The following is a 17,560-nucleotide window of genomic DNA, read 5'->3' as shown; positions in this document are numbered from 1 at the left end:
ATGCTCCTTTCCTTTGTGCAAACACATATGGGACACGGCACCCTCACGCCTATCCATCAAAATGTGCCTCCCGACTGCCATCCCTCGCACCCACATCCCCCAGGCCATATTCTGCCAGCTGTTTCCCACCACCTCCCCGGCCTGGGGCCACCACATCTGCCCTCTCCAGCATCTCCTGTGGCAAGTTCTTGGGTGCCAAGTGGACAGTTCTCATCTGATGAAGCCTGTGCCCTTTGGGTGCTGGGCTGGCCATGCTCACACAGGCAAGCTCCAGCCTGTGGGCTCATGCACGGGGACGGTCACCAGGTAGCTGGAGGGCACGTAGCCCCTCTGGCCATTCACATCCACCAGGCTCCACTCCTTGCTCCCCTTCTTGTCGTGCGGCTCCAGCACCACCACGGGCTGCCCTGCCTGGAGGCTCACCTCCTGCGGACTCCTGGCTGTGAAGGAGAAGCCAGCGACCACCTGCAAAAGGCAGGGGAAGGAGGGAGGAAGCCCGTGCCGGACGCGAGAGTCAAAGGGGGAAAGGACATACATGGCAGGGCAGGACCTAGAAGGGGCATGGAGGTTGTCTCCAAGAGGGCAGCGCAGCACTGCCATCGATGGAGGGACACTGGGGACCCCACCGAGCAGAGTTCTCTTGCTTTGTCCACCCCAGGTCCTAGCAAGGCAGGCACCAGCTTCACAGGGCACTTGGCCAGGGGCTGTGACACTCCCCTGCTAGGCACATGGCTGCACATGTATGACCATGTGTGCGCTGGAAAAGCAGGTCCACTTCCCACCCACACGCTGCACACACAGGGACTGGCATGGAGCTGGTGGGTTTGCTAGGAATGGCCCTGGGAGGGGTGTCCTGGACTCTCACCTGGTAAGCTGGGGTGAAGGTGGCCACCTGGGGCCTGGGAGCTTCAGGAGATGCATACGAATGTCGCCTTCTCTCTGTGCTGCTCTCCAGGGCTGGCATCTGCATCCCGAGCTGCTGGCTTTGTACCGGGCAATAGGGCTGGAGTTTTCCAGCAGGCACAAACCCTCGGGGACCTGGAGGACACGCACACACACAGGTCATGGGGCCCCACTGCCTGGCACATATAGGAATGGTTGGAGGAGAGAAGAATGACAACCTGGCTGTTGCCTGGCATGGCACAGAAGCCCTGTTCAAACTGGTCCATCACTAGGGGATATCCAGCAGCAACCCCTCCCAAAAAGGGGTTTCAAGATGTTTCTGTGTGCACGGGATTCTCCTTTCCCAGCCATGATGAGCCATGAGTGCTCCCTCATGGGGAAACCTGAACTTTACAGCTAATGGCTACGGGTGCAGCTGGCAAAGCAGATGTGGGTTTGGGCTGAGCAAACCCTGGAAAGGAGGACCCAGGAGGCAATGGCCTGCTGTTTCATCCAAGATGAGGAAGTGGTTTGGATTTGTTTTCTGACCCTGGTGCTGAGGCAGGGAGAGGCTCCCCATAGCGCTCACAGTACCTCCAGCATCCACCAGCCATCTGCTTGTGTTCCCCTTAGTGTCCACACTTTGCAGCAGAGCTACAATCTGTCCCCTTTGCAAGGTCAGGTCCAAGTCTTTGCTGCCAGTGATGTTGCTTGTCACTTGGTAAAGTTTGTCTGGGCCGTGCTTGCTCACAAGGGAAAGGACCTTCCGTTCCTCAGCAGGGTTCAGAGGCTGTTGGGGAGCGAGAGACACAGGAGCACTTGATGAGACAGATGGGAGACTGAGGCCCTCCATGCACATGTGCATGGATCTCTCTGCAGGATCACATCCTAGTGAGCAGTTAGAGGAGAAACTCCTTCACACTATCTGCTCTACCTCATGGTTTTGAGACAAGTGTCCAGAACCAGAAGAGCTGAGACTGTCTCATCCCTGGTTATTCCCAGCCAGCTGCTGTTGGGGGCTTGGGGGAAATACTGTGGCTGCAGCAAGCCCCTGTGCCACTTTCTGAGCCAACCTCCCCGCCAAGGAGATGTTCTGCACTGGAAAGCCACAGTCCTGCCTCTTCCTCCAGCTGGCCTGAGACATCCCCTTCCCAGCTCCTACCTGTGTCACAGGGCTTGGCGTGACCATCTCAAATGTCTGGCAGAAGGTACAGAGCTGAGCACGAGACTGCTGGAAGGTGTCTTCCACCATCTTCCAGAAACTGGGCAGAGGCATGCGGCCATGGGGCATCTGTGAAGACAGACCCTGAGATCAGAGAGGGCCCTGGGGAGGGGAACAGCTGTGGGCAGGGTCAAAAGAGAAGGAGCAGGAAGAAAAGAGATGAGAAAGCAAGAGAACAGACCTTATCACTCAAGATGCACCTTGCATCTAGGGTGTGGTTCCCTTTGGCATGGAGAGCTGCTGTGCTCTGGCTTTGAGCCACCTGCCCTGGGCAGGGCAGTCACATGCGGGGCTCTTGGGCTGTACCCAGCCCACTGCAGCAGTCCCTGGGTCCTGTTGTCCTGCCCCAAGCCCACAGTCCATCCCACCTGACTAAAAAGGGAGACAGGTGGATGTAGCTCTGGGGTAGATGTCTGCAGCGTAAGCATCCCAGGCTGAGCAAGGGGAATCCACCCTCATGACTAGGCACATACAAGCAGTGCCTGGATACCTCCACATGGCTGCATCTTGTTCTCATCTCGGTCGTGGGTCAGGCCAGGGCCATGCTCTACCCCAGGGCTCTGGACTGGCGTGATCCACCACGTTTGCAAACATCAGACTCAGAGAGTGCTGTGCAGTGAGGAGTCCTGGGAGATATCTCCCAGGGGATGGAGGTTTGAGGCATGCTCATTCCTCAGGCCAGGAGCTGTCCTTCTCTTTGCCTTCCCAGCACAGAGCTTTCAGGAGCTCAGAGTTAACACTGATCTCTCAAACAGCACATCAATAAATTACCAGTGGTGTCCTCAAAGAGAGAGCAGGACAGTTCCTGGCAGTGAAGAAGAGACAATTTGGCTTTCCCCAGCCAAAGGGGAGGAGAGAGCACTTACAAATGCTAGACAGTTGGCTGTGTGTCTGCAGGGCAGGCTTGGGCTACAGCAAACCTTCAGTGCCCTGACATCCAAGTGATGTCCCAAGCCTGAAGAAGGCAGGTCTGGCTCAGCATGTGTGCTGGTTTGGGCACACATGCCAAAGGGTCACTCTCACCTGCTCTAGCTCCCTTTCTGCCTGGTGCAGGACCTGGGCAGCCAAGTCCCGTTGCAGGGCACTGAGGGAGCACAGTATCTGCCCCAGGAGCTGCAGAGCTGCCTGGTTGAACCGTGGGAGCTCAGCCACGAGCAGGGCGTTGATGGCAAGGTAGGTGTTCATGGCTGCCTCCTCATCGTATGTCACACTGCCCATCTCGCTCTTCCGCTCCTGGATCTCCTCATAGTCCAGCAGCTTGTCCAGGCGCTTCTTGACCAGCTGTTGTGGCCCCACCAACATGTCTGAGAGGCTGCAGAGGGGCTGGCAGACCAGCCTGTCCAGCCGTCGCTTCTGTGGGGCAATAGAACCCAAATCTCCACGTGAGCCCCCCAGACAGGGGGGCTCACAGTGCCCCATGCAGCTGTCTGCATGGGGCACTGTCCTACATGGGAGAAAAGGCTCGTGGACCTGTTGAAGGGCTTGTGTGGAGTGGGGAGCATCTGAGGCACCCTTCCCTGAAGGCACATAGGATGCCAACCAAAGCAAACCCTCGGCAGAGAGCAGTCATGCATGCCAGGATTCAAAACTTGTGCCCCATGCAAATGATCGGGTAGGACCCTCATGCGCAAGGTCCCGTGGGCCAAGGCGGGTGCTGCAGTGACCGTCCCATGCAGGCCATAGTGTCCTGGTTTGACAGAGACCCTCAGCCCAGAGTCTGTGCAGTTATCCCTCATAGCTACCCTTCCTCCCCATGTTGGCACTCCCTGGGGATGCCAGCATCCAGGTGTGGGGTTCAGGCTGCCCTGTCACACTCTTCACTGCTCAGAAAACCTCCCTGACTGCATTCACGGTGGCAGCCACTACCCAAGAGGGAGTCCTGGGGAACCAAGCAGGGGTGGTGGAAGGAGACAGATGGGGGGCTCTTGGGCCCCCAGAGACAAGTATGGATGCCCACAAGGCATGGGTAGGTTGGCCTGAGGTTTGGTGGCAAACACCTTGTGTGAGTCAAATAAACAGTACACCTCGTTTCCCACCATCCTGTGCTCCACTGCAGCCTTGCCTGCATGGCTGGCATTGAGCATGTCAGGGCCCTGAAGGCACAAATAGTCTTTAATGGCCCAAGACCAGCCTTACCTGGGGCCTCCACCCAAACCCCTGCCCACAGCCCATTTAAAGGCCTTCAGCTGCTACTTGAGCATTGCTGTGGGGCTGTGGGTGAGCTGGTTTCTGCCTCTGTCTCCTGGGTGAGCCTCTGCTGTAGGTAGCTCAGCTCCTCGATGGACATCGCAGCTTGCCTCCAGCCCTGGATGGACTTTAGAGCTGTGTTGTAGCCATGTCTCTGGCCCTATCTTCTTTTGTTTCCTGGATGGAACCTGGAGCTGGTTCTTCGCTTCATGTGTCTGGGAATGCTGATGGACCCTGTTACCTGCCCGCTCAGGCCCCAGGGGACTGTGCCTGTTGGTGAGGACACTGCCTGCTCGGGGGTCCCCCTCAGCTCTTGATTGCCCTACCCTGGAACCAGCCCCTGCTGTACCTTGGCAGAAAGTGTGAGAGCAATGCTTGGCTGTGACCCTGAAGGAGATATACAGGGAAGGAGCACTCACAAACTCTGGGAAAACAGTGCAATGGAGGTACTCTGCAAAGCGGCGGTACTGCTGGGCAGGTCCCTCATCGATCTGCAGCTCATACTTGTGTGGGGTTGGCAACAGGAATGCCTGAAAGAGAGAAAGCCATCAGACCTGACCTGCAGAAGCTGCCCAATACTAGCTAACCCATCCGTAACCTAGCCCTGTTTCCAAAGACGTGCAGATGTCCCAGTGTGGGTGCTCTGTGCCAGCAGCCCAGGGGGACTGATGCTCTAGGCTACTCTTGTCTGCAAGCCAGGGAGCTCACTTAGGTGTTAACAAACCTCTCCCCTTGAGCAGGAGTCATGTACCAGCTTGCAAAAACTCCTACCCCAGCAAGGTGGCCAAGGCTGCCCTGTGGCCCCAGACAGCCTACCCCAGCTTGATGTCACGTGGTGCTTTGACATTTGGCTTTGGTGCTCCAGTAGCTCCATGGAGTTTCTTGTATTTGTGTATAAAATCTTGCCTCTGCTTCTGCATGGAGACTAAGACTAGTGGGAAAGGAAAGTGGCTAGGGATGGTTTGGGTGGAGATGCTCTTCGGCTTTGAGAGGCTTTGCTCTAATGTTAACTCTGTGGGCAGCAGCCTCCTTCCTGCCTGGAGGCAGATTTTGACCCACAACCTCTAGACGCAGAGAAGGGAGCACTGAACTCCCAGAGCCCCAGCCTGCTGCTGGTGCCAAGGGAAGCCTGGCCTCCTGCTCCTCCTGGGCTTGGCTTTGCTGTCCCTTGGAGCACTGCTCCTGCAGTCAGTCCTGGAGCAGCAGGAGCAGTTTCTGTCTGATTCTTGTCAATGATGGCTGCCTTCAGGGCACTCAGAGAGGCCCATCTCTGTCCTAAATCTCATCTTTTTGCCTGTCGTCATGTTCAGGAGACCCTTCCTTTGTCGTCTTCCTTGCCACAGGAGAGACTGGACATGGAAATATAAAAGGGGAAAGGGACTGACCCTTTGAGCAGCAGGCAGCAGCTCTGAGACCTGTGTGCTTTTCTTCAACCCTACAGGGGCTCTTACACAAGCAGAGGTGGCTGTGATGATCTTGTATGCACCAAGATTTGCATCTCCTGGTGGTGGGGGCACTGGTACAGACAGATGCACAAGAGGGAACTGCCAGCCAGCACAAAGAGAGGCCAGGCTGTCTCGCCACTATGAGAACATTTCTTCGTTGGTTCCTCAGGATGTCTTTGAAAAGCTTTCAGAGGGAGAGAGATGGGGCATGCATGCAGCCCCACCTTCCCCCACCAGAAGCTCCTCTGAAGCTGCATCCAAGCCCCAGCATGACTCTTAACCACAGCTTATTATCTAGGCTGCCCAGCCTGTTTGCAGATACTTGATGTCCTGGCTGAAGCCAATAAGCTGGCTCACAGAGATGCAGCTCACTAAGGGGCAGTGCCAGGCAGGTCCCCAGGAGGACTTGATATCCCAGGAACGGTTGTACCCTGTCCCTGTAGCTGATGCCACCTCTCACTGTCATACAGATTGCCATCCTGATGTTTTCTATTCTAATCCTATTTTACCCACTCTTTGGGCTACAGAGAGTCTTTGTCCCCTTTTCCTCCTTCCCAATCCTATATGGGGAGTCCTTGTCAATATTTTCATGACAAGATCCTTCCAGCTCTTGAATTGCTGCTTTCTGAACCCTCTGCTATTTCCTGAAACCTTCCTGACAATACAGAGTCTGGGGGTTTCAAGTTTTGTCATTGCTCATACTTTCATTTCCCTCAGATGCCCCAAGGGATTTCCATGAGAAAATCACAGCAGCTACTCAGCCAAGTCATCTCAGAAGGGAAGTTTGTTGTTTCCCGGATTTGGGAACACTTCTGCCTCATACCTGTTATGCAAGAATTCCCGGGCTGAACAGCACTTAGCCTTCACAGCTATTTAATTCCTTGAAGTAATGATCAGTTTAAGGACTGATTATTCTCAAATGACACCCAGCTCAGACTGTGTCATCAAACCCTTGGCTTTGTTTTAAGCTCTGCTGGACCTGAGCGATCCTTGGATGTTGTGAAAGTCCCTGGCACAACATCTTTAGCTGAGAAATGCAAGTCACTGAACATCCGCAACTGATGCTGGCTTCCACAGGGCTTGAAAGTATTCTGCAACCCCAAGAAACAGGTCCTGAGGCCTGGATGGGACCAACCCCCTGCAAGTTATGAGGGTTTTACCTCTAAATGGCCCAGGTAGGATGCCACGTTCTCCTTCAGTACAGCTACGCTGGACACCACGCACTGGAACTTCTTCTCCAGGTCGTCATACTCTCTGTCCTCTGTCTGCAAGGCAAGGGGCAGCTTATCCCCGGCATGGGCAGGCCAGGCCATGCCTCGCCTCAGGCAGGGCTGATGCCCTCACTGGGTGCTAATGTAAAAAGCAGCCAGGCACCTGCCTGAAGCTCTCAGTGCTGGCGACAAGCAGGGGAGACCCTGAGAGGCTCCAGGAATCTGAAAAGAGCCAAGATCTAGGGTGCTTGGGATGCATGCAGAAACAGGGCTTTCGGTGATGCTGTGGTGCTGGGGAACACCAGGGTGTCCTTCCTTTCGCTGGGGTGCCTGAGGATCCTGTGGGTGCTTTGGGGGCCAAAGCACTCCCCTGCAGCGCTCTGAGGCAGGGAGCAAGGTCTGTACCTGCATCCCTCCCACCCCGCTGGTCCTTGGGGCCGGGGACCGGGAGCCACCCTTAGGCTGCTCGAAAACGGGAGTGTGGCCCATGTGACAGCACAGGCCACTGGGTGTCAGCATCGGCCGCACCACCTCGGCTCCGCTCTCCCCATCCGCTGGCGAGGCATCGCGGGAGGCAGCGGAAAGCCCCAGAAATGACCCAAGGAGAGGCAGTGGGTGGGGTGCGGGCAGGCAGCGGGGTGCGGGCTGCCCACCTTGGCCACGATGCCGGCCTCGTGCATGAAGAGCCGGCTCAGTCGCGTGGTCTTCTTGGCGATGGAGTGCGTGTTGAGGCGCGCAAAGCGGTCCCGCAGCGTCAGGTGCTCGGCCTTGTTGTATTTGGTTGCTGCCTCGGGTGGGGGCACACAAGGTGGGAGGAAAAAAGATCAGAAGAGGAAACTTTAGGGCAGCATCCTCAGCAGCCTGAGTGGGCAACGCGGGTGAGCAGCATGGAGGCCCGGAGCTGACAAGTCATGATCAACAGGATAAGCACAACCCACATCAAAGAAGGGCAGCCCCGGGGAAAGTACTATGAAAACCAAAAAGAGCAGCAAGCTCCTATTCGTGGGGAGCCTTATTTCTCCTGTCCCAAGGGCAGGACTGTTCCTCCCCATTCCCCAGCTCCAGGAATGCAGATAGTCTGGTTTTGTGCTCAGCCCCCACCATGCCACCCTGCTCCTGCAGCCTTCAGGTCTTGCCCAGAGTGGCATTTGCAGGACCAGAGCAGTGCTGGGAGCTGCCTGCACTGTGCCAGGAGCTGCTTGCATGAGTCCGTGGTTCCACCAGGCAGTACGGGTGGAGGGCCGGAGAGCTTTGAACTGATTTAAGTGAGAATTAGCGCAACACCAAGGGGAGATGACTGGCATTGGGATGGGGCCTCCCAGATGCTGTGCCCCCTCCCTGTGCCGTGCTCCCTGCCCACTCACCTACTTCTCTGCGCCGTTTGTACTCGTTGATGTTGGCGTTGACCTGGGCCATGGCGCAGACGGCTGCCTGCAGGGCCGGGTAGGCGCTGGCGCTGACAGGGGTGTTCTCCAGGATCTTCCCCAGCAGCAGTGGGTATTTGGTGACCCTCTGCACTGGCATCACCAGGAAGAAGCTGAGGTCTGACGCACCTGTGTGAGGCCTGATGGAGAGGGGAATCGCTCTAGGTCAGTGCGCAAGGCTGCCCTCCTGCTCCTCCCAGCTTCTCTGCAAGCATTTTGGGGAGAAAGCAGCGCCTCTCCAGCTGCAGGGGAGCTTTGCTGCCTTAGACCTGCAGGCAAGCTGTGCCTAGCAGCCATGGGGGGCTTCTGGCTGTGAAGCCCTGCTCCCTGCCAGCTGTGGGGCCACCCGCCTGCTCCGGGAGTGCTGGCAGGGGGATGCTGTCCCCGCCAGCCCCGAAGGCAGTGCCAGCCCCGGGCGGGCACCCTGCCTCCCTGAACAGTGCTGCGCTTGTCTAGCTAGGAGGCACAGGATTGGTGCTTGCTCCAGGGGCAGTGAGGAGGAGGATGTGGGCAAAGTGCAGGCAGGCTGCAGGCAGGACTCCCCTTCTACCCACATGCAAGGCATCGCTCATTTAGGAGTCACATCACCTGTGCCCTGAAACAGAGAGCAGCAAACCCCAAGAGCTCCTCCACTGCCACTCCTGCTTCTCCTGTCTCGGACAGTATTTGTGACCCCCCCAACAGTTCAGGACGGGTTCAGCAGGTCCCCCGGGGCCAGCCCGTCTCTCTGGTCAAGCTGGGGATCATGTGTCCTCTGTGGGCACAGCCTCTTGGGCTGTGGAGCAGGCAGGAGCTGTGGGTGCCACCCCATCCCTTGTTTTGGTGTCTGCCATAAAAGACTATCAAGCTGTAGTGCCCCTTTGGCAAGTGGCCCCAAGGATGCAGGACAGGCTGCCAGGGACTACACCAGGCAATGCCACAAATCATAGAATCATAGAATTGTTTCGGTTGGAAAAGACCTTTAAGATCATCCAGTCCAACCATTAACCTACACTACCAAGTCTATTCTAAGCCAATCAAGGGTAGACTAGACTAAACCATGTCCCAAAGTGCCACATCTACCCGTTTTTTGAACTCTTCCAGGGATGGTGACTCCACCACCTCTCTGGGCAGCCTGTTCCAATTCTTGACCACCCTTTCTGTAAAGAAATTTTTCCTAATTTCCAACCTAATCCTCCCCTGGCGCAGCTTGAGCCCATTTCCTCTCGTCCTATCGCTAACCACATGGGAGAAGAGACCAACACCCACCTCACTACAACCTCCTTTCAGGTAGTTGTAGAGAGCGATAAGGTCTCCCCTCAGCCTCCTCTTCTCCAGGCTAAACAACCCCAGTTCCCTCAGCTGCTCCTCCTAAGACCTGTGCTCCAGACCCTTCACCAGCCTTGTTGCCCTTCTCTGAACACGCTCCAGCACCTCAATGTCCTTCTTGTATTGAGGGGCCCAAAACTGGACACAGTATTCCAGGTGCGGCCTCACCAGCGCCGAGTACAGGGGGACAATCACCTCCCTGCTGCTGCTGGCCACACTATTCCTGATACAAGCCAGGATGCTGTTGGCCTTCTTGGCCACCTGGGCACACTGCTGGCTCATGTTCAGCCAGCTGTCTACCAACACCCCCAGGTCCTTTTCAAAGGTGATGACCATGATATTACACTCAGCCTGGTGGCACGTACCCCTGCAGGCAGCTTGTCCAGAGAGGAGAAGGGCAAGGCCAGTAGGTAAAACAGGGAGAGGGAGGTGGTGGCCTCAGCAGCAGGTACCTACACTGTTGCATTCAGGGTCTCCAAGATCTCCTCCTGCAGCCTGGGGTCCTTGCGGTAGCTCTCCACCAGCAGAAGGGCATGCTCGTAGCTGGCACAGTAGATCTTGTAGACGGTCTCCATCTCCTCCTTGAATTGCTGGAACAGGGCACCTGAGGAAGGAGAGCAAGGCTGGAAAGGACGGTCCTTTCCTATGGCCTCAGAGAAAGGCAGAGGTTTCTCCCCAGCCTGCTGGAAGGGTGAAGCCGGCAGAGCTATGCTCTGCACCCCGGGCACCTCTGCTAAGCTGGGCCTGATGCTGCACCCCACACACCCTTCCTGCAGCTGGGCAGGTCTGCCTTGCCCCTGTGGGGTGAGCGTGGGTGGCTGCCTGCGGATGGCAGTGTGCAGGCAGCAGCACTTTCCAGAGCCGAGGGAGGTGCAGGAGGTGTCAGCGTGGGTGCACTGGGGGCTGCACTTGGGCACAGCGCTGGGCAGCGGCACTGCCAGCACCAGCAAAAGCATGGGTGGGTGCAGGTCAGCTCTTGGCACTCCACCACTTACTGATGCAGAGCAGCTGCTCGCCCTCCTGGGTAGCCGTGGCCTCAAGACCCTTCAGGAACCGTCTGGAGACATGGAGGATGTCATCAGTGTTAGAGAAGAGTCCTTCCAGGTCAAGATCAGGCAGCTGAAGGGAACAAAGATGCCCCAGGGTAAGCCAAATACATCAGGCAGAGGTGGACCATGTGTTCTGGAGGCACTTGCGCCCTCCTGAGCACTCATGTCCTTCCAGCTGCCTCATGTGACACCTGAGGAGCTGGAGCGATGCTCTGATTCAGGAGGCATTGGGGATGCTGAGACCTGGCTGTGCTCCCGAGCAGGGCAATGAGGCCTTGTCACGTTACAGATGCAGGGTTAAAGCTGTAGGACGGCTATATTGGGTCAGACCCAATGTCCATCCAACCCAAGACCTTGTCTTATCAGGGAGAGCCCAGTGGAAGGTGAGCACGTGGTGACCTCCCTGCAGTGATTTGGGTATCTCACAGCTCTTGACAGATTCACCCTATGGTCCCCAGTCCCTGGACAGGGGGATGTACCCCCTCTCACCTGCTTCTTCTGGAGGTGTGCCCGGATGTCCGACACGCAGAGCTGGATGTTGCGGACGTAGCTGGCCTCAGTGGTGATGAGCTCCTCCACGGCCAGCCGCTGGCTCAGCTCCATCCTGTCACAGGGCATCACCTCCTCATAGATGGCCTCTTCAGTCTCTGCTGCATCCTTGGCATCAGGCTCTGCCCCATGGGTGCTTGCCATCTTGGCGTGACACTGCAGGGGGTGGCACAGGGTTAGGAACAGGCTGTGGCAAGGGCAGCCCCGGGACTGATGCTCTGGTACCTAACCCAGCTCAGTGCCCGTGCTCCCTCCCCTGTGCTGGGGGCACCCCACAGCACATCCCCAGGGACACTCAAGCCATCTGCACTTACAAGCAAGGTGAGGATGACACTCCAACACCATGAAGCCATAAAGTGCTGCAAGCCACGGAGCTGGCTGGCACAGATGGCAGACACCCACGCATGGCAGGCAGCGGCTTGCCACACACACGTGCCGAAACTCCAGCGAGCACGTGCAGGACCAGGGTGCAGGCAAGGGGAGCCCCAGCTGCACGCAGAGGACCAGCAGCACTCACCCAGCACTGGGACTGAGCAGGGGCTGGTCCCTGAGGGCAGAGTGCAGTTTGCCACCTCTGCTCCTGCTCTGCGCTGCTGGGGCTAGCTGTTCCCTCCCTGCCTTGGCTGTCAGTGCCTGGCACGTTGCCTCGCATTCAAGAGTCCTACCCAAAGGACAAAGAGTGTTTTTGCAGTGCTTGAACAAGAGACGTTTCTGTGGCAGGAAGAGCTGGTTTAAAAGTGATGGGGATGGGGGAGAGATGTGAGCGAAGCTGCAGGCACCTCTGTCAGAGACACTCGCAGCCCCTGGCACGCAATGCCTGTGCCCTGCAGAGCACAGCCTGCTCCCCTCTCCTCTCTGCCTCTGGAGAGTGTGAAAAATTGGAGCTGATTCATGCCATTTCCTTCTCAGGGAACATCCTCTACTCTAACTGATGCTGAGGAGGATGGAGCAGCTCCCAAAGTATCACAGATAATGCTCCATCCCAGCCAGGAGGCCTTGAGAGAGAAACACAGCACAGCCCACGCCAGCCCAGTGCACAGCTCAGCTGGATCCAGACCCCGGCCGGGGGGAGGGATGCTGCCAGGCAGCTTGCCTGCGGAGGCTGTGGGAGAGGCGAAGAGCAAAGGCAGGGAGGAGATGACTTGGCAGGATAAAAGCGAGATGGCACAAGCAGTGGCACAGGGAGGGTGGCTCTGCATCTGCCCTCTGCCGCCTGCCCAGCGGTGCCAACCTCTGTGCCTGACTGTCAGCCAGACCACGTCAGGCCAGGCGCCCGCTTCGGAGGCTGCAGCCCCGGGCGCCTGCAGTGGGAGCAGGGAGAGGGGCTGACAGGACAGCCCGAGCCCCCGCTGGGGAAAGGTCCAGCTAATAAGTGGGTGATGCAGTTGCAAGCACCAGGCAGGGTTAATGTCCCCTCCTGGCACATGCCCGCAGCTGCGCTGGAGATGAGCTGGGCTTGGCACAGCAAGCAAATGCCAGCGAGAAGGTATGTGACCTCCGCCTGTCTTACAGGTGCACGTTACCCTGCCAGCTGTCATCCCTGCCCTCTGCGGATTTGTCTGCTGCCCCTGCCTGTGGCGTGGTGTTGGCTGCTACAGGACACGGGGATTGGGAGATACTTTCCTGCGCCCCTTTGGGTGCTCCCGAGGTGCCCAGGCAGAAGGATGCCCATCAAGGGCTGTTGGACAAGCTCAGCGTCCTCTGCCTGGGGGTGACAGCAAAACCCTTGCTCAGAGGAAGGGCTGCAGTGGAGGCAGGTGGAAAGCCGTGATCCGAGACACCCCCTGAGCTCTGGAGAGATGCCCCGCAGCTCGGGGGCACGCAGGCGCTGGGCTGTCACCGGTCCCTGCGCCAGCATCCCCCAGAGTACGCAGCTGCTTTGGGGGGTCGTCCCCGAGCTGGGGAAACCCCTTTTCCTCCCCCCCACCGCCCCGGCCTGAAACATCAGAGGGACGAGGGAGTCGTGCAAAACCAACCAGAGGCGTTTCTGGGCAGCATCGGACCAGGCGGAGAGCGCAGGAGCAGGTTTCATTCCGCAGCTCTCCTCCCAGGCAGCCGCCTGCCTTCGACATGTCGCTGCCGCCCCGGCGGCTCCGAGCATCCCTGTCCGCGAAGCGGGGACCGGGCAGCGTCCCCGGCCGGCACTCGGGGGCCCACCCTCCCCGCGCCCCGAGGGACGGGCTCCGGCGCGGCCGGGCCACCCCCCGCTCCCGCGCCGCTCCTCCGGCCCCGGCGTCACCTCCGCGCCCCGAAACCGGCTGCCGCGGCCCCGGCTCTTACCTGCGGGGGAGGCAGGGGCTGGCGCCGGGGAGCTGTGCCCGGCTGCGGCCGCTCTCCGGCTGCCTGCGGGCTGTTAATGATAAACCCGTGGCGTGGGCAGGGACGGCCCAGCCCGCGGCGCGGGGCGAGCCGGCGGCACGTGCTGACGGCACCCCCGCGCCGGCCGCCGCCGAGCTGGGCGCCCCCCCCACCCCCCGCCCCGCCGCAGGGCCCGGCGCGGCGGCGGCGGCGGCGGCGGCCGGGGCCGCGGGCAGGCGCTCCCTGCGCACGCCCGGCCGCGGCGGGAGACTGCGGGCGGCCGGCCAGGCGGGCGGGCGGGCGGGGGCCGCAGCGGGCGCCCGGCGCCTCCGCCAGCAGCCGGGGGCGGCGGGAGGGGCGGCTGGGGAGGGCCCCGCCGCAGCGGCGGGGGCGGGGGGCTCGCGTCTGCAAAAGCAGCCGGGCCCCAGCGCCGTAGCCGGGCCCGTGTGAGCCCCCGGCGTGGCGGCAGCAGCCCCCCCCCCCCCCCCCCCCCTTTTCGCCTTGTCCGTCCTCAAACCGCGGTGCCGCGCAGCCGGCGCACGGCAGCCCCCGCGTCCTGGTGGCCTGTGCCGGGCAGCGGCTCCGGCGGGAGAGCGGGGGACGCACCGGCTCCCTCCTGCCACAGATAAACAGCGACGAGCCCTCTGCGTCTTTCTACAGCCTTTCCTGTGTGTTGCTGCCTCAAGCCCTAGCTAGGGGAGCCCGGTTGGTGCCCTGCTGCTCCCACAGCCCATCCACGAATGCACAGGCTCCCCCCACGTTATCTCGCAGGCAGGCATGGCCCCCGCCGCGCACCCCTCTGCTCTGCCATCGCTTCCCAGCTGCTTAGCCACGGAAAAGGGTTCGGAGCAAACAGAAACAAAAATGTGTAACTGAGGAAGTGGTTGCACAGATTGGACCATTGGAGGCTAGCGGCTATTTGGCGTCGAGTTGTTTTTTTGCTCGTGAGGTGTTTGCATCCTTATAAACAAGCTATTGAGAAGAGAGAGGCTGAGTTGCAGCCAGCTGCCGCAGCTGGGAACTCATCTTCCGCCTGACCGCAGGGAGGGGACAGCGGCACCTGGGGTTTTCCAGGCTGACTCTCACTGTCCAAACAGTGGCACAGTAAAAAGGACTCTGAGTCTTTCAGCGACTCACGCAGGTCACAGGCAGTGTCGGTGTCTAGAGCCAAACCTCCCCATGGGCCGGGACGAGCCCTCTGGTGCAGCCCTTCCCTCTGGGTCCATTTCTGGGGGTGCGAGCCAGCCCCCCCAGCTGAGGTGTGGGGGCTGCTGTGGGCTGGGAAGGGCAGCACGGGGGCCTGCACACATCGGCCCCGCTGGCTCCCACTAGTGCTGGTGCCAGGAAGGCCAGCCTGCCCCGCTGCCTTCCCTGCCTGCATCCCATCCTGCCTGCAGAGAGGCTGGGTGCAGCTTGTGGGGCTGTGCCGGGGGCCCGGAGCCAAGGCCATGCAACCGTCCTCCCTCGTCCCTGCGCTGGAGGGATGCTGCAGCACACAGGAGCGGTTGCGGATGGATAAGCTGGGCAGCAGCACGGCAGGAGGAGCCAGGGATGGGAAGAGGCAGAAGCATTAACGCCCAGACACGCCTTTGGGGGAGAAGCCAACGCACAGCGATGTCCCCTGGCTGGGTGGGTGGCTGGGGTAAAGCCACCCCACAAGAATGGTTCCCAGGCTGGCCCATGCTGCATGGGCTTAGGGAGAGACACGTGGCCGCGGGAGAGACCCACACATGGCTGACCAGCGACGGCTTTACCTGGCTGTGGCCTTGGGGACACAGATGTTGTCCTTACTCCCTTGGAGGTGGCAGCAGGGATTCAGTCTTCGCCCAGGCGCTTTCTGAAGCAGCAAACTGCCTGGCTGCGTAGCCTTTGGGCTGGCGTCGCAGCGATGCCAGGAGTTCCCCAGCTCCATCCTTGGGCAGGCGCTCTTACTGCTGCCTCCAACAAAGCCATCGCCCCTCAAGGCATGTCACTGCCGCTTTGCTCCCGTCAGCATCTTGTGGCTGATCACGCCAGGGCAGGAACCACACTCCTGTGGCTGCGCGGGGAGTCCCGGCAGGGCAGTGCTCCCCCCTCGGACAGCGTCTTCGCCCCGCTGGGGCCAGCACAGCAGGGCGGCATCCCTGGCCACCCGTTCCGCCCTGGCCGGGTCACACCATGGGCGCTGCCTTGGACGTATTTCCCATTCCAGTCTGATTTTTCAGACACTGGGTAACCTGGCTCTGGCAAGTTCCTTGCAGGATGGCCTCACTGTCGAGCCCTGTGGGGAGGAGCTGACGCCTCCTCTGCCCCATGCAAGCCATTTCCTTCCTTCCGTGCCACTGGCCCCACACTCCTCCCGTCCAGCCCTGTGGCTGGGGCTGCTGCGGCTCCGCTCAGCTCGCCTGGGTGTCTTGGGGACCTGGAGCAGTGTCACAGCGCTGTCACCACTCCAGGGCCCCCCAGGGAGGTGTGAGAGCAGGTTGGCTGCCCTGGCCTAGCTCTCCTTACAAGGGAAAAGCAAATAGGCGCCTGCTGGTCCAGCACAATTGTTTGTGTCCCAGGGCGAGGTGTGGTGTTCCGGTTAAGCCAAGCTAAAGGATCCCAGCGGGGTGGGCTGTCCCCTGGCACTCTTGGCATCGGCACCCTTGTGGGCAGCCAGCATTCACCCCCTGCCAACATGAAACCTGGCAAGTGGTGGCAGAGCGTGGGACTGCACGTGGGACCGTGCGTGGGACCCTGCAGCTGCTGCGGAGGGTGGCAGGGATGCAGGACCGGCTTCTCCCGCAACAGAGCCATGTTGGTGTAACCTCATTGCAAAACTGTTGTTACAGGATGCTTCTCGCAGAGCAAGGGTGAGCCGCCTCCACGGCACCACCCAGCCCTCTTCATACCCGCTGCTATGGCAGGAGCACTCTGCCAGCTTTTTTTCTGGCAGTATTTAAGAAAAAAACAACCCCAAGCTGCTGGTGGGACAAGGTCCCCCTGTGACACTCCTTGCATGATGACCACAGGCCCAGTCCAGAGGCTGGAGAAACACCGGCGTGGTGGTGCTGGGCTCCAGCTCAAAATAGGCATCACGGTAAAAGCATCAGCAAGAGGGAGGCGGGTTTGCAGGGTGGGAGGCTGCCGGCTGCCTGAGCCCAGCTCAGGCAGGAACATACAGCTGCCCAGTGTGTATGCAGCCACCTGGGGAGAAGGTACCATCTCAGCCAAGAAGGTGGTTATTGCACCCCTACATCTCACCCCAAACTTCTGATGGCTCCTGGAAAGCCTTTTGCTGTCCACAGGCATTTTCCCAGCTGCTCAAAACGTTAAAGCTCAGACTATTAGGATGAAAGCTAAAGCCATCAGGGGGCTCTCTGGGAACACACCAGATAAGCTTTGAGTTAGACAGGGCTTGCTCAGAAAATAAACACAACTTCCAGCCATGTAAAGCACGACAGTTCAGGCTATGCATAATAACAGCAGGCGGGGGTTCCTCTCGGAGCAGCAGGTTTGCACAGGAAAGTTACATTTCCTCTATTTAATCTTTTCCATTATTACTGTTCCTTGGTTTTCTTTCCTGTCTTGAAAGGACTTCATGACTGCACGCCGCTATCAGCCATTCATGGTGGAAATGAAAACATGGGGAAAAAAATAGCAGCTCAAGAATGTGCTAATCACAAAACTTCCTCCCACGCTGCAGGTCTAGGAAGTGGACTTTGCCTCCAACACCATTGCTTGTGCGTTCTGTGCAAAGCGGGGGAATTCGAGCTAAGGTGCTAGGGAAAGGAAGAAAAATACCGTGAAATGAAAGGCCTTCTGAGCTGGCCATCAGCATGAGCAACTCCTGAAAAACCACATAGATGTCATTCCTTTCTCTTCCTTCTTCCCTTCCCAGCTAATGTAACCTGTGCTTAAATTCTCCGTGGGAGGGAAATGTGCGTACCTGCTCAGGATAATCCCATCTATGTACTTGGCCAGGGCCGTGCCAAGGGCCTGCTCCTAAGCAGGTAGAAACTGG

The 17,560-nt window shown here is 59.0% G+C and overlaps 1 protein-coding gene across 1 annotated transcript; it reads right to left on the bottom strand.

Annotated features, from left to right (window-relative positions):
• Positions 1-255: 255 nt before the first annotated feature.
• On the bottom strand, positions 256-15,404 carry ARHGEF37 (Rho guanine nucleotide exchange factor 37). The gene is made up of 13 exons (XM_075715643.1): positions 15,330-15,404; positions 11,218-11,433; positions 10,675-10,798; positions 10,136-10,283; positions 8,312-8,511; positions 7,601-7,731; positions 6,897-7,001; positions 4,711-4,821; positions 3,128-3,457; positions 2,045-2,173; positions 1,477-1,672; positions 866-1,038; positions 256-465 (listed from the first exon to the last, which is right to left on the bottom strand). Exons 2-13 carry the CDS (start codon positions 11,419-11,421, stop codon positions 256-258), a joined length of 2,061 nt encoding a protein of 686 aa, XP_075571758.1. The 5' UTR covers positions 11,422-11,433; positions 15,330-15,404.
• Positions 15,405-17,560: the final 2,156 nt, after the last annotated feature.

The sequence above is a fragment of the Pelecanus crispus genome, chromosome 8, assembly GCF_030463565.1.
Source record: "Pelecanus crispus isolate bPelCri1 chromosome 8, bPelCri1.pri, whole genome shotgun sequence".
Classification (NCBI taxonomy): domain Eukaryota; kingdom Metazoa; phylum Chordata; class Aves; order Pelecaniformes; family Pelecanidae; genus Pelecanus; species Pelecanus crispus.
Note: the sequence above shows the minus strand (reverse complement) of the source record. Positions and strands in the feature narration are given on the sequence as shown.